The 12,782-nt window shown below is 35.4% G+C and overlaps 1 protein-coding gene across 5 annotated transcripts in view; it reads right to left on the bottom strand.

Annotated features, from left to right (window-relative positions):
- Nucleotides 1-12,782, bottom strand: part of LOC106879980 (extracellular sulfatase Sulf-1) — a 206,452-nt gene that overhangs the window by 115,894 nt on the left and 77,776 nt on the right. For all 5 annotated transcript variants that reach the window (XM_052971049.1, XM_052971048.1, XM_052971051.1 and 2 more), the window contains 4 exons: nucleotides 10,502-10,791; nucleotides 7,222-7,461; nucleotides 5,889-6,114; nucleotides 3,653-3,748 (listed from right to left, as the gene is read on the bottom strand). In XM_052971049.1, coding sequence (XP_052827009.1) covers nucleotides 3,653-3,748; nucleotides 5,889-6,114; nucleotides 7,222-7,461; nucleotides 10,502-10,721 — 782 coding nt within the window. In that variant the 5' untranslated portion in view covers nucleotides 10,722-10,791. The remainder of the gene's footprint in view (nucleotides 1-3,652; nucleotides 3,749-5,888; nucleotides 6,115-7,221; nucleotides 7,462-10,501; nucleotides 10,792-12,782) is intronic.

Genomic DNA, 12,782 nt, shown 5'->3' with positions numbered 1-12,782 from the left:
AACAAAGTGAGGACGTGATACGGATAGTGTTATTGGACACTCGGGAAAGGAAGGAGAGAGAGTGTATGACGTTTCGGGCGGAGCCCTTCGTCGGAAAGACAGAAAGTTCGGAGAATGGAAAAACGGAGGAAGAGGAAAATGGCACCGATGCCCACGAGGTTACATTGTGAAAGGACCGGAAGAGGAGGTGGTGGGCGAAAAGTTCTTTTTAAGACAGGAGAGTGAAAAAGGGAGGTGAATATCTGTGTGTGCGCGAGAGTCTGCGAGTGTGTGTGTGATACACACAAGCCACCCATTACACTAACAACAAAGCCATTTCTCCTAATAAATATAAGAGGCCTGCTACAGAACAAATGCAAATTGCACACCTGAAGAATCTTTCTGCATGCAATCAAGCTATATGCATTGCACTCACAGAAACACATTTGTCTGCAGGCATAAATGACATATGTTATCTTCCATCCAGACAGAAGTCATGGTGGAGTTGCAATGTACATCCACGAAGATGTCACACCATTAACTCTGTTACTGAACTCGGACTCAGGGTGTGACACACTCATAATACATCTACAGCAACTTGATATAGTGATATGCACACTAAATCACCCACTTGATACCTCAAATCATGATTGAAAATTTGAGGAAAGCTTCAGTGCAATAACAGAAATACTAACACAACTGGAGCAATGTACTACTATATTCCTGATGGGTGACTTCAACTTCCTCAGCATCAGGTGGCCTGATGGCAACATAACCCCAGGAATGATGCACAAAGAGTGAAATCAAGCAGAATCTTTACTTGATCTTACAAAAATGCAGAACATACTATCTCCAACCAGGCACAAAAATATCCTGGACCTCTGTTTTACAAACAATGTGGAAATTATCCACAACGTAAATATATCACCAACAATATTCTCAGACCATAACATGATTGAACTGACAACGTATGGCCTGGAATTAACTAAAGATAGACTCTGCACAGATGGCGCTCAAACCCTATCCAGCCTAAATTTCTATAAGACTGACTGGAAGTCACTTGAAAAACAGATACTCCAACAGAACTGGCCTAAAAGCTTCTCTATGCAAGACATAAATGTGAAACTCAATAAATTCATGTCAATAATGCAAGCCATATGCATTAAATATGTCCCAGAGAAGGGAGCCAATACACACAAAAACACCATTCCCCGAGTCAGGAGAATACTAATGTGGTGGAGAATAAAGATCTCGAAACATTTAAACAGATCTACATGGTATTGATGTGGAAGTTTCCAAGGAACATCTAGACAGGTTTCTATCTTGAGATACCAACTGAACCCACATCATGGCAGGAGACACAAAGAAGTGCAGCTCCAACATGCTACTTCACCAAAGACAATACTGGAAACAACACCAAGTAACTACAGGTGGTGTACCAGCATGACCTCAGCCCTGGGCTGAAACCAGTGAAAGGTAAAAGATAAAAAGATATATATTCTGGTCCTTTACCAAATGGAATATTTTACAGAATATTACTAATTAATTAATTAACCTCACTTAGGTGGTTCTGAAATTGATATTCCATCAAACATTACCAACCATTGATTGTCAAATTTATCTTAATTTAAAATTTCTACACAATTCTGCTCCACAAGCTTTTCAGTACCATATTTCAGCTGAAACACATTGCTTTTATTTCAATTAATTTTGAAAATAATGACGAATTTAGTAAAATAGCTGTCATTATTGAACTGAATTTGGAACATAAATTAACATGAAATTTTAATTAAGAGTTTTAATTTACAACATTTTAAAGCAGGAAGTTTGTATGATAGAACTAAGGGAAGTCTCAGTTGGGTTGGTATCAAAAGGGTTAAACCAAAGCCAGAATGTTGTATTGATCAGAAAATATGGCTCTTTAGATTATATATATCGATAAACCCCTTCAGAGTGTTTAAATACATTGCAATTTGTGGGGGATTTTATGTGTGCACGTAATCAAAAGGAAAATCATAATTCATATAAAACAAACCAGGTATCTGGAGATAACATCTACCCAGAAGTGCTAAACATGGATTTATATTTCAGTACTTTACTTTGATAACTCTGATAGGTTTCAACCAGTATAGGTCCAGACCATGTCTAACTTAACCCATTAAGTCCCAGAGTACTTAAATTTCTGAATATTACTTATAAATTTTTACAGATGATTGAAAATAGGTTAAAATGAAAAAAAAAAAATTATTAAAATTCCTTTGCTTCAAGTAGAAATGGAAATACTTGGTGTCCTATAAATAGGACACCGAGACAATGTGATATAGCTTATTTAATACAGTTCTATATTTAAGAGTTGAGGATTTATGTACATTATTTACATTATTTACATTTGACGGATATTTGTCCTCATCTTGTTTGTTGTTAACACAACGTTTTGGCTGAAATACCCTCCAGCCTTCATCAGGTGTCTTGGGGAAATTTCAAACTTGGGTTCTCATTCCTAAGGTATTTTTCAATGTTGTTGTTATTATTATTATTCAGGTCACTGCCTGGAATCGAACTTGGAATCTTGGGGTTAGTAGCCTGCGCTCTAAACCACTATGCCATGGCATATGGCATAGTGGTTAAGTGCGTGGGCTACTAACCTCAAGATTCTGAGTTCAATTCCAGATAGTGACCTGAACGACGATGATGGCGGCGGCGGCGACGACGACGACGACGATGATGACGAAAAATACCTTAGGAATGAGAATCCAGGTTCGAAATTTCCCCAAGACACCTGATGGAGGCTGGAGGGTATATCAGCTGAAACGTTGTGTTAGCAACAAACAAGATGAGGACAAATATCCGTCAAATGTAAATAATGTAAATAAATTTATTTAATGTTCTCATTTAGTGTCCTATTTACAGGACAGTGGGACTTAATGGGTTAATAGCACCACCTGGTATTTAATAGCACAATACTACATTTCAATCAAAGTTTCTCTAACCCTATAGAAAGGACTGGGTGATCTTTTCCAAAAATCTTAGATTTATCAACAGGACAACACAATGTTGGATCCAGTATCTCATAACAATGACTATGTTCTGCAGTAGATTACTTCTAATTCATCATATTCTGTTATAATCATCTTTTCAAGAAAAGCCCATAAAGTGCTGAACTACATACCAAAAGGTAAAGGATTTGAGTTACACAAGAAACTGTCAATCATAAATAATGTACCTGTTCATTCAACCTACATAAATCAAGTTAACAAAGGAACCTCTATGTGGTTAAGTGACTTGCTAAAAATAACAGTCAAAACTCCCTCAAATCACACCTTACCATCTTGAAAAAAATAGATACACTGGGTTATTTACTTTGGCCATGGGAAAATATTACCTTATTTGGAAAACAGGTGAGAGCCAGCAACAGAATGGGCATACAGCCTTGGAAAATCTGCCAGATCCATGCAAGGATGCAAAAATGGGCATTGTATGTACTCCTTAATTAAAAGTAGAATAAAGATATAAAAGCATCCTAATTAATTATTAATCAAATTTATGTATTTCCAAAAATCTACCTTAATTACCAAATATCTATGAATGTCCAGCTTGTACTCTAACGATATGTTGATCAAGTCTGTATACCTGTTAAATGTACCTTAATTACATGTTGACCAAGTCAGTATACCTGTGAGATGTTGCATTAGCAAATAAATGCTGATACTGGGGTGCTGCATCTTCTGTTCCATGTGGTGCTGGTACACTCAAAACCATCAGGACGGGTCTAAAGGAAACAAATTAGACCAAATTAAACCAATCTGTAGAAAGAGCCAACAAAGAAGTACAAAGAAACAAAACTGTTAAAAGGATATGGAATAGGTATAGGCATGACTGTTGAGTTAAGGAGCTTGCTTCCTGACCACAACATTTCAGATTCAGTCTCATTATGTGACATCTTGGACAAATATCATCTACTACAGCTCCAGGCCAACCAAAGCCTTGCAAGTGAATTTGGTAGATAGAAACTGAAAGAAGCCCACTGTGTACATGTGTGTGTAAATATAGATATATGGGTGGGGGGAACTAGTAAGTTTGCTTCTCAACCACACGGTTTCACATTCAGTCCCATTGCATGCTACCTTAGGAATGTGTCTTCTGCTATGGCCTTGTGATTGAATGTGTAAAAGTGCTTGTGTCTCCTTTCTATTTCTTTATTAGGCACAAGACCCCCAAACACAGAGAGGGACACCACAAGAACAGATACAACACCACGGTGGGGACAAAAAATATAAAACGAATGTATATGAGATGAAATTATATAAAAATGAAGAATGAAAATGGTCGCATGGGCCCCACTCCCATGCAGTACCATTTGAACCTTTATATACATTGTCTATAATTGTTCTTTCTTTCCTGATTGTTTTTTCTTAATCACCATTATTTTTTTCCCTAATGATAACATAAAACATTTTACTCTTTTTTTTTTCTTTTTTCCTACTTTTTCAACACAATTTAGCATACTTATTTTTTCTTTTTAATAATATTTCAAGAGTGGTTCTATGTCTGTTAGTTCCACTGCTGGTGGCAATTCTTTGAATTCCACCCTCACTCCTGGTGGGTCAATACTGTCTCCACACATCTCCTTTAATTTCTTGTAGTTTTTCTTTTCAATTACTATTGCCTTCATATCTTCTAAATATATATATGATGGCACCTTCACTCTTACTATTGATTGGAACTTAATTTTTTTTTTTTTGTTTCTATGTTTTTTGGGTACGTCACGTAATACCATTGACCATTTCCTCCTTGTATTTTCTTTCCTTTTTCTTGCTGGACTCTTTGTACCTTCTTTTCTTCCTCCACTCTAAACAGTCTCTCCATCTCACCTTTGTTCAGTTAGACTTCTGAATCTCCTTCCTCCACTGGAGCAACCGGTATCTTTACTGATGACTCTCCCTTACATAACTCCACTTTTTCAGCTTTCTTTTTACTTTCTTTATCTATCACCATTTTTTCTTCCTCCTTGCTGGCCACCTTCATAATCTTTTTTCCCACCTCTTCTCTCTTCTTTTTCTGCTTCTCTCCACTCCTCCTCCTTTTTTTAACCACAGTGAATTCTTCCTCTGTTGCTTTTTCTGTTGCCTTGACCTGTACTACCTGGTCAATACTCTCCTGTCTCTCCACCTGCTCCATCTGTTTTCTCTGAGTGCACCATGCCTTCATGTGGCCCTTTTCTCCACATGTGTAGCATATCAGCGGCCTGCCCTCCACTATAACTCTCAGTCTCACGTCTTTGGGAGCACTATTTCGTCCACTATGCTGTGTCTCCTTTCATAAAGCTGGTGCCACAAAAAAAGTACCCAGTACACTGTATAAAGTTGTTGGTGTTTGGAAGGTCAAAGCAGACACTAGAGCCTGACAGTCTTCTGGTTTGTCAGATACTATCAAACCATACATCCTTAATAAGGGTTGATGATGATGATGATGATGATGATGATGATGTGTGTCATTATCTTGACATCGTATGAAAGATGTGAAGCAAGTGTCACTGTCAGCAAGTGGTGGCCTTCATTTCCAATGTTTCATGTAAACATGTCCAGCTAGGGAGAAATATTACCATGCTTGGCAACAGGAAGGGCATCTGACCATAGAAAATCTACCTAAACAATTTCCATCTGACCCATGCAAGCATGGAAAAATGGACATTAAAATGATGATGATGATGATGATGATGATGATGATGAGGAGGAGGAGGAGGAGGAGGAGGAAGAATCCAGAATATTTCTTTTAAAAGCTTGGAATTAAAACACCAAAACAATATATTTCCAAAAAATATTTTGTCATAAAATAATTCCCAAAATGTAAGCAAATAGTGAAAAAAAAGATTATGAAGAAAAATAAAACCCATAAAATTAAAAACGTACTTATTCTGAAATAGCTGTTTACTCTGTTTGAGAAACGTAACACTGTCATTGGCGATGAGGTCTGTGAAATAGTCTTCATAATAGTTATCACCATGCTTCATCCTTTTACCATTAAAATTGACAGAATAATTATAAAATCGAGAATTGCGTATCAGCCCCATCCATTCTCTCCAGCCAGGAGGAATATAAGAGCCGTTATATTCATTAAGATATTTCCCAAAATAACCTGAAAATGTAGAAGAAAAGCGAATATATTAGCTTCAAGTTATCAAATTTCTCAAATGGAATTTCAAATAAGCATATAAAATATATAAATAAAATATTGATTTATTTTACTTTAAAATGTAAACAAATTTCAAGTTAATGATTAGGGGGCTTCGTATTTTAAAAGCTTGTGTTACAGACTATTAACTTTCTTGTAGAAGTTTTTTATGTACAATGATAAGAAGAGTAAGCCAGGTGTTACTTTAGAAAGATACCAAATATAATTTTCATTCTAGCCATATATTCGCTATGAATGTTACCAGATTTACTAGATTTTAATTAGTTGATTTTAACCTTTTTGATAGCAACCTACCTGAGACTACCCCAGGTTCTAAGGAACTTGCCATTTTAAAGAGGGCTAAATTAAAACTGTCCATCAAAATTTCATGTAAATTCACATTCCAAACACCATCACAATAGTGTCAAAGTTATTTTATTAAATTCATTATTTTCAAAATTAATTAAAACAAAGGCAATGTATTTCAACAGAAATATGGTAACAAAAGGTTAAAGTGATCTACATCAAAACCTCCCATCAAAATTCATGTTAATTTGTTCCAAAAACCAGCTTAATAATAACAAAAGTTATTTTATTAAATTCATTATTTTCAAAATGAACTGAAATTAAGTCAGTGTATTTCAACTGAAACATGGTAAGGAAAAGGTTAATTAATGAAGCAAGTTGAAATATATCAGAGAAATGTACCAATAAATGTTCATGTCAATCTTAAAATCATTCCAATCCAGTGAATAATTAGATATATGTAGTGTTGATTAGTCAATACCAAAAACAAAAAAAATAATAAATAAATAAAAAGAGGAAGCATAAGCAACAGAAACAATTTTTTAATCAATACAGCCACAAAGAGAAGTAGGCAAAACATTAAATTATATCCTAAGAGTTTTCTTAATGTTTTACACATGCACTGGACAAAGCTTAACATGAAATAGCATTTAACAACAACAAAAAAAAAAAAGAAAGAAAGAAACTAAAAAAGTTTGCTAGTAAAGTGGAGAGCAATATTGAATGAAATGAAAGCTGGTCAGTGTATTGACCACTGCCACTTACCAGTTCGATAACCTTGGTCACTCAGATATGTAGCAAAACTCCTGGTCTCGTAATTCTGCTGCCATTGTGTAGAGGAACAGTTTTCATTGTTAGTGAAAACATTATGGTTATGGCTGTACATACCAGTCAATAATGTACTCCGAGATGGACAACACATTGGTGTTGAAACAAAAGAATTATTGAAGAAAGCACCATTGTTGGTCAAGAGTTTCCTGGTTTTAGGCATATAATCTAAAGAACCTGTTCGAGAGGAAAATTAAACTTGAAAGATTTCTAAAACAAAAATAAAGACATAAATGGTTAATCTTTTTTTTTGTAATATATTTTAATCCTTTTCATATCCAACCCACCTGTGACTGATCCTAATTTTATGACACAAATTTCCTGTTTTAAAGTGATCTAAATTAAAACCTTCCATCAAAATTTCATGTTAATTTATGATCCAAGCACCAGCTTAATACAGAGTTTTATTTTTTTAATGAATTACTTTTTAAATTAATTGAAATAAAGGCAGTGTATTTCAACAGAAATAAGGCAACGAGAGGGTTAATACTGATTTCAAATTATGGCACAAGGCCAGCAATTTCAGGGGAGGGCATAATTCAAGGCACAAGGCCAGCAATTTCAGAGGAGGGCATAATTCAAGGCACAAGGCCAGCAATTTCAGGAGAGGGCATAAATCAATTACATTGACCCAAGTGCTCAGCTGGTACTTATTTTATTGACCTCTAAAGGATGGAAAGCAAAATTGACCTTGGCGGAATTTGAACTGAGAACAAAGATGGATGAAATCCATTTTGACCAGCATGCTAACAATTCTGCCAACTCACTACCTTCAAATGTGCTAATATTAAGTATAATTTATTTACCCTATGCTACTTTGTAGAAATCTCAAATTTGTCTTCCATTCATATCTCTCTCTCTCCCTCACACACAAATGTATTCTTTCTCATCTATACACACACACACACACAAATGTATTCTTTCTCATCTACACACACACACACACACATGACTAGGTTTAATACCCAGTCCTCAGTTACTTAAAGTTCACTCTGTTGCAAACATTTTCACTAGCCCCTCAATTTCCTCCTCAACCAGATTTTTCCAACAGATAAGAACCTGCAGATGTTTCAGCTCTGCATTGATCACATCAAATCCCACCATTCTAGGGCTACCCGCAAAGGTTATGGGCATTGTCCCTCCATCTTTAACTTATAAAGCACACACACTTTCCTCCCTCCCTCCTCCCTCTCTCTCTTTCTGACACATATATACCTACAGATATCCACAAAAATAAATGAAGCATTTGTATATACAAGTACACACATACATAAACACAATTTCCAATCAATTGTTAAATCAGTCATGAAAAGAAACGATAAAACACAAAAAGCTATTATTTCATTATATTGCGTTAATCTTTGTTCCATAGTTTGTTCCAAACTATCAAAGAACCAAAATCACCATCAAATCAAAGTTGCTTGCTATTTTAAAAATCTATGAAATAAGAGCTGAGAATATGTTAACTGGACGTCACTGTGACCTATGGCTACATCAACATCTATATGAATATTCCAGATCAGGTAAAATTCAAAGATAATCATCATTTCAACATCCACTTTTCTGCAGATTATTTTTCAGTTGGATGCCCTTCCTGTTACCAACACATCTTTCCAAGTAAGGTAATATTTCCCCATGACCAGACATGTTTTCATGGAAGATGGGAAATGAACAACATTGCTTGTATGATGATGATGTTTGTTTACAAAAAAGGCTACACACATACACACACACACACACACACACACATACACACACACACCAAAGGATTTCTTTCAGTTTCTGTCTACCAAATCTACTCACAGGGCTTTATTTATCTTGCAATTAGAAAACACTTGCTCAAAATGCCACACAATGGCACAGAACCTGAAATTACATGACTGGGAAGCAAATTTCTCCATACATCTCCACCTGTGAGTCCATGTACACACAAACACACATATTATATAATTTACTGTTCTGTTAAAGTAAGATCAAAAAAAAAATACTCCATCTAGTGAGAGATAAATATTACTTAATATACACTGTATTACAATAAGGGCTACTAAAAGTATCTTGTTATTAAGACATGTTCAGCAGGTTTTATAACATGTCCTGTGTCTCCAAGCAATCTACGGGCTCTGAGCATATGGTTAGTTCTATGTGAAAATCAGGATGCTGATACATGATCATAAGCTCAAACCTCATGTCAGCCAATATGCATACGCCTAGAGAAGGAATATTAAATCTATCTGCCACAATTTGTTGGATGATTAAGAGGTCTATGGAGAAGTAATTAGTGGCAGGAAGGACACATCCAGCTGTTATTCTAATTATTATTCCAAAAGTTATTTTCTATCCAATTTTTTCCCATTTTAGAGGGGGGAAAAAAATCAAGAAATTGTTGTAAGCCATTAAACAACTATAAGATCAAAATGACACACACAAAAATAATAATCACTCGTAGAATTATTATGAAATACATTTTACACCAAAAATTTTCACTAACAAATGCAAATTTGTGGAACCTTTGGATATGCCGCCGCCGCCACCGCCACCACCACCACCACCATCATCATCATCATCATCAAACATTCACTTTTTCAGGCTTGCATAGTCACACAGAATTTGTTGAAGCAGATTTTTTATGGCTGAATGCCCTTCCTAATGACAACCATCACCTCTTTCCAAGAAAAGTAATACTAGGTCATCCCATAAATAATGCAGTTTTTCAATTGCATGAACTAAAAGTTGGAGGGGGATGGAATAAACTACCTGCATCAACTTGCTATAATAGAAGACTTATGCCCAAAATGTTGTACAGTGGGATTGAACCTGAAACAAACAGAACAGAGCTAAAGCTGCAAAAAAATAGCAGAAAAATTTCCCTCAAATCATCCCTCTGTAATTTAAAAAATGAGAAAAGTCAACACCGGATAATATAGTTTTCTCCCAATACACTATATATGATACATATTCCCCCTGTTTTTTCTTATTACCAGAGTAACTTGGGACTTATAAAAAGAAGGTGAATTCCAGAATGCATAAAACAAGGACTAACTAGAAGTTTAAAAACAAGTATAGATATTTAGGACAAAGCTACAAAAATGCTTGGATAAACAAAGGGTTAAATAAATAAAACAAATGGTGGATGGGCATGGCTTGATTGGAGCTATCTTATGGCTCAACAATGAAAGAATGAATAAATCAATAAAGATTCATTTAAGCACCAACTTACCAAGTAAAACATCTTGATCATCTGTAAGAATTAAGATGATGTTTGGTTTCTCACTGCGAGTTTTTAATCGAAGCAAACGTTGATGAGATATTTTGGACTTAGCCTCATCACGTCTCCGTAGAGTTTGGATCCTAGTCAATCGGGCAACTGTCAGACAACAGAAGAGCAATACAAAGCACGTGATAAGTGCAAGTCTGGTTAAAAGTAATGTCCAAATCATAGCTAAAAGTACTCCAGAAGGTAAGGTGGTATATAACCCTTGATTATGATGGTGTTGTCATTTCATAAACCTGCAATGAAAGTAGAAAAAGTTCTATTAATGTTCCTGAAATTCTCTTTATAAGATGAGGCTTAGCCTTGTTGATACCACTTGAAACCACACCTGTTCTATGACACAAACTTCCTGTTTTAACCCTTTAGCATTTAAACCAGCCAAAACTGGCCCAAATATTCTACCTGTTTTATGCTCACACCAACCAGATCTAGCCTCTTACACCTACTCTGCTACGTCATTGTAAAAATAAACACTGACATCACTGAAATCTCAAAGCTATGAGATAATGTATGATTAATTCAAAACAATGTGAATAAATAAGTATTCCATCTGAAAGAGTAATGTGAATGTTAAAGGGTTAAAGTGATCTAAATTGAAATCTTCCATCATTAATTAATGTTAATTTCAGTTCAAAACACCAGATTAGTAATGACAAAGTTATTTTACTAAATACATTAACTGTCATTATCAAACTGGTGTCTGGAACATAAAGTAACATGAATTTTTTATGGAAAATTTTAATTTAGATCACCTTAAAATAGGAAGTGTATTTCGTAGAAGCAGGGCCAGCCGCAGGTAGGGCAATACTGAAAGGGTTAACTCACACCCTATCATTGAATTATGTAGTCTGAGATTTACTGTGATCAAACACACACAAAAAATATGATAACATGACCATGGTTGGGATGTCTTTGAACATTGCTTTGTTATTATGTTTCTGTTGAAATAAACTGCTCGTTTCAATTAATTTTGAAAACAATGAAGAGTTTAGTAAAATAACTTTATCATTATTAACCTGGTGTTTGAAACACATTATCATGGAATTTTGATAGATCACTTTAAAATAAGGAATTGGTATCTTAGAACTAGAAACAATCTCATGCAGGTTGGTATCAAAAGAGACGATGTTAATTATTCTATTGTCAGTTTGAATTGTTGTTATTTAGCAGACGCACAGAGTAAATTTGTTTGAGGCTACAATTACATGAAATCCTAACAGGACATTTGCACAGAGATATTGTAACAAAACACTTAACATTTATCTGCAACAAGGCTGAATTCTCTAACCATTCCAACATAAATAAAATAAAATAAGTTGAGTTGCATTAGCATATAATGAAAATTGGTAAAGTTCTGTGTTAGCTGTTATAAATAATTATAGGAACCAAGTCTTACTGGTTTTAGAAACAAACATTTAAAAGACTAAAAATATCCTTGAAAGAGAAGGCAGAATATAATATATTTTCAATAGAAAAAGAAGTATAGTATATGGGACTGACCGACTCACAGAACCAGTTCTGTGAGTCATTTGTCTACCAATGAGTCATGGCTGGGCTTTATATTTAAGTGGAGTATAAACAATGTAATCTGATGCAGCTTTCAAGGTTTGCATTTATTAACCTCTTCAAATTGTTGCATTTGACTTGTGATGGTACAAAAACTCTGTGTGTGTGTGTGTGTGTGTGTGTGTGTGTGTGTGTGTGTGTGTGTGTGTGTGTGTGTGTGCGTGTGCGCATGTACATGCGTGTGCATGGGAGGCTGCTTGAATTTAAATGTGTGATTCATATTTTTACAGAATAAGAGTTCTTTTTTTTATGGATTGTAGGGATTAAAGGGATGAAAACAAACAAAACGAAGTTATCTTTCCTTCTCCCCACCCCACTGCAAAAGGACAACAGCAACGAGCAATGCATTACAATTACATTTTTATGATGATATCTATATGGCTGTCTGTCTATCTATTGATCAATATGTGTGCATGTATAGATACTCTTTTACTCTTTGACTCCTTTCAACCATGTGGCTGTGGTCATGCTGGAGCACCACTTGCTGATTTCCTTAGTCTGGGGTGTTTCACATCACCACTCTTATATGTGCCTTTCTCCCAGCTGTTAGCCCATTTATTATGTATGTATGTGTGTGTGTGTGCGTGCGTTGAGTGTGTGTGTGTGCGTGCGTTGAGTGTGTGTGTGTGTGTGTGTGTGTGTGTGTGTGTGTGTGTGTGTG

Source organism: Octopus bimaculoides, chromosome 10 (genome assembly GCF_001194135.2).
Source record: "Octopus bimaculoides isolate UCB-OBI-ISO-001 chromosome 10, ASM119413v2, whole genome shotgun sequence".
NCBI lineage: Eukaryota > Metazoa > Mollusca > Cephalopoda > Octopoda > Octopodidae > Octopus > Octopus bimaculoides.
This window is presented reverse-complemented; position numbering and strand designations above follow the sequence as displayed.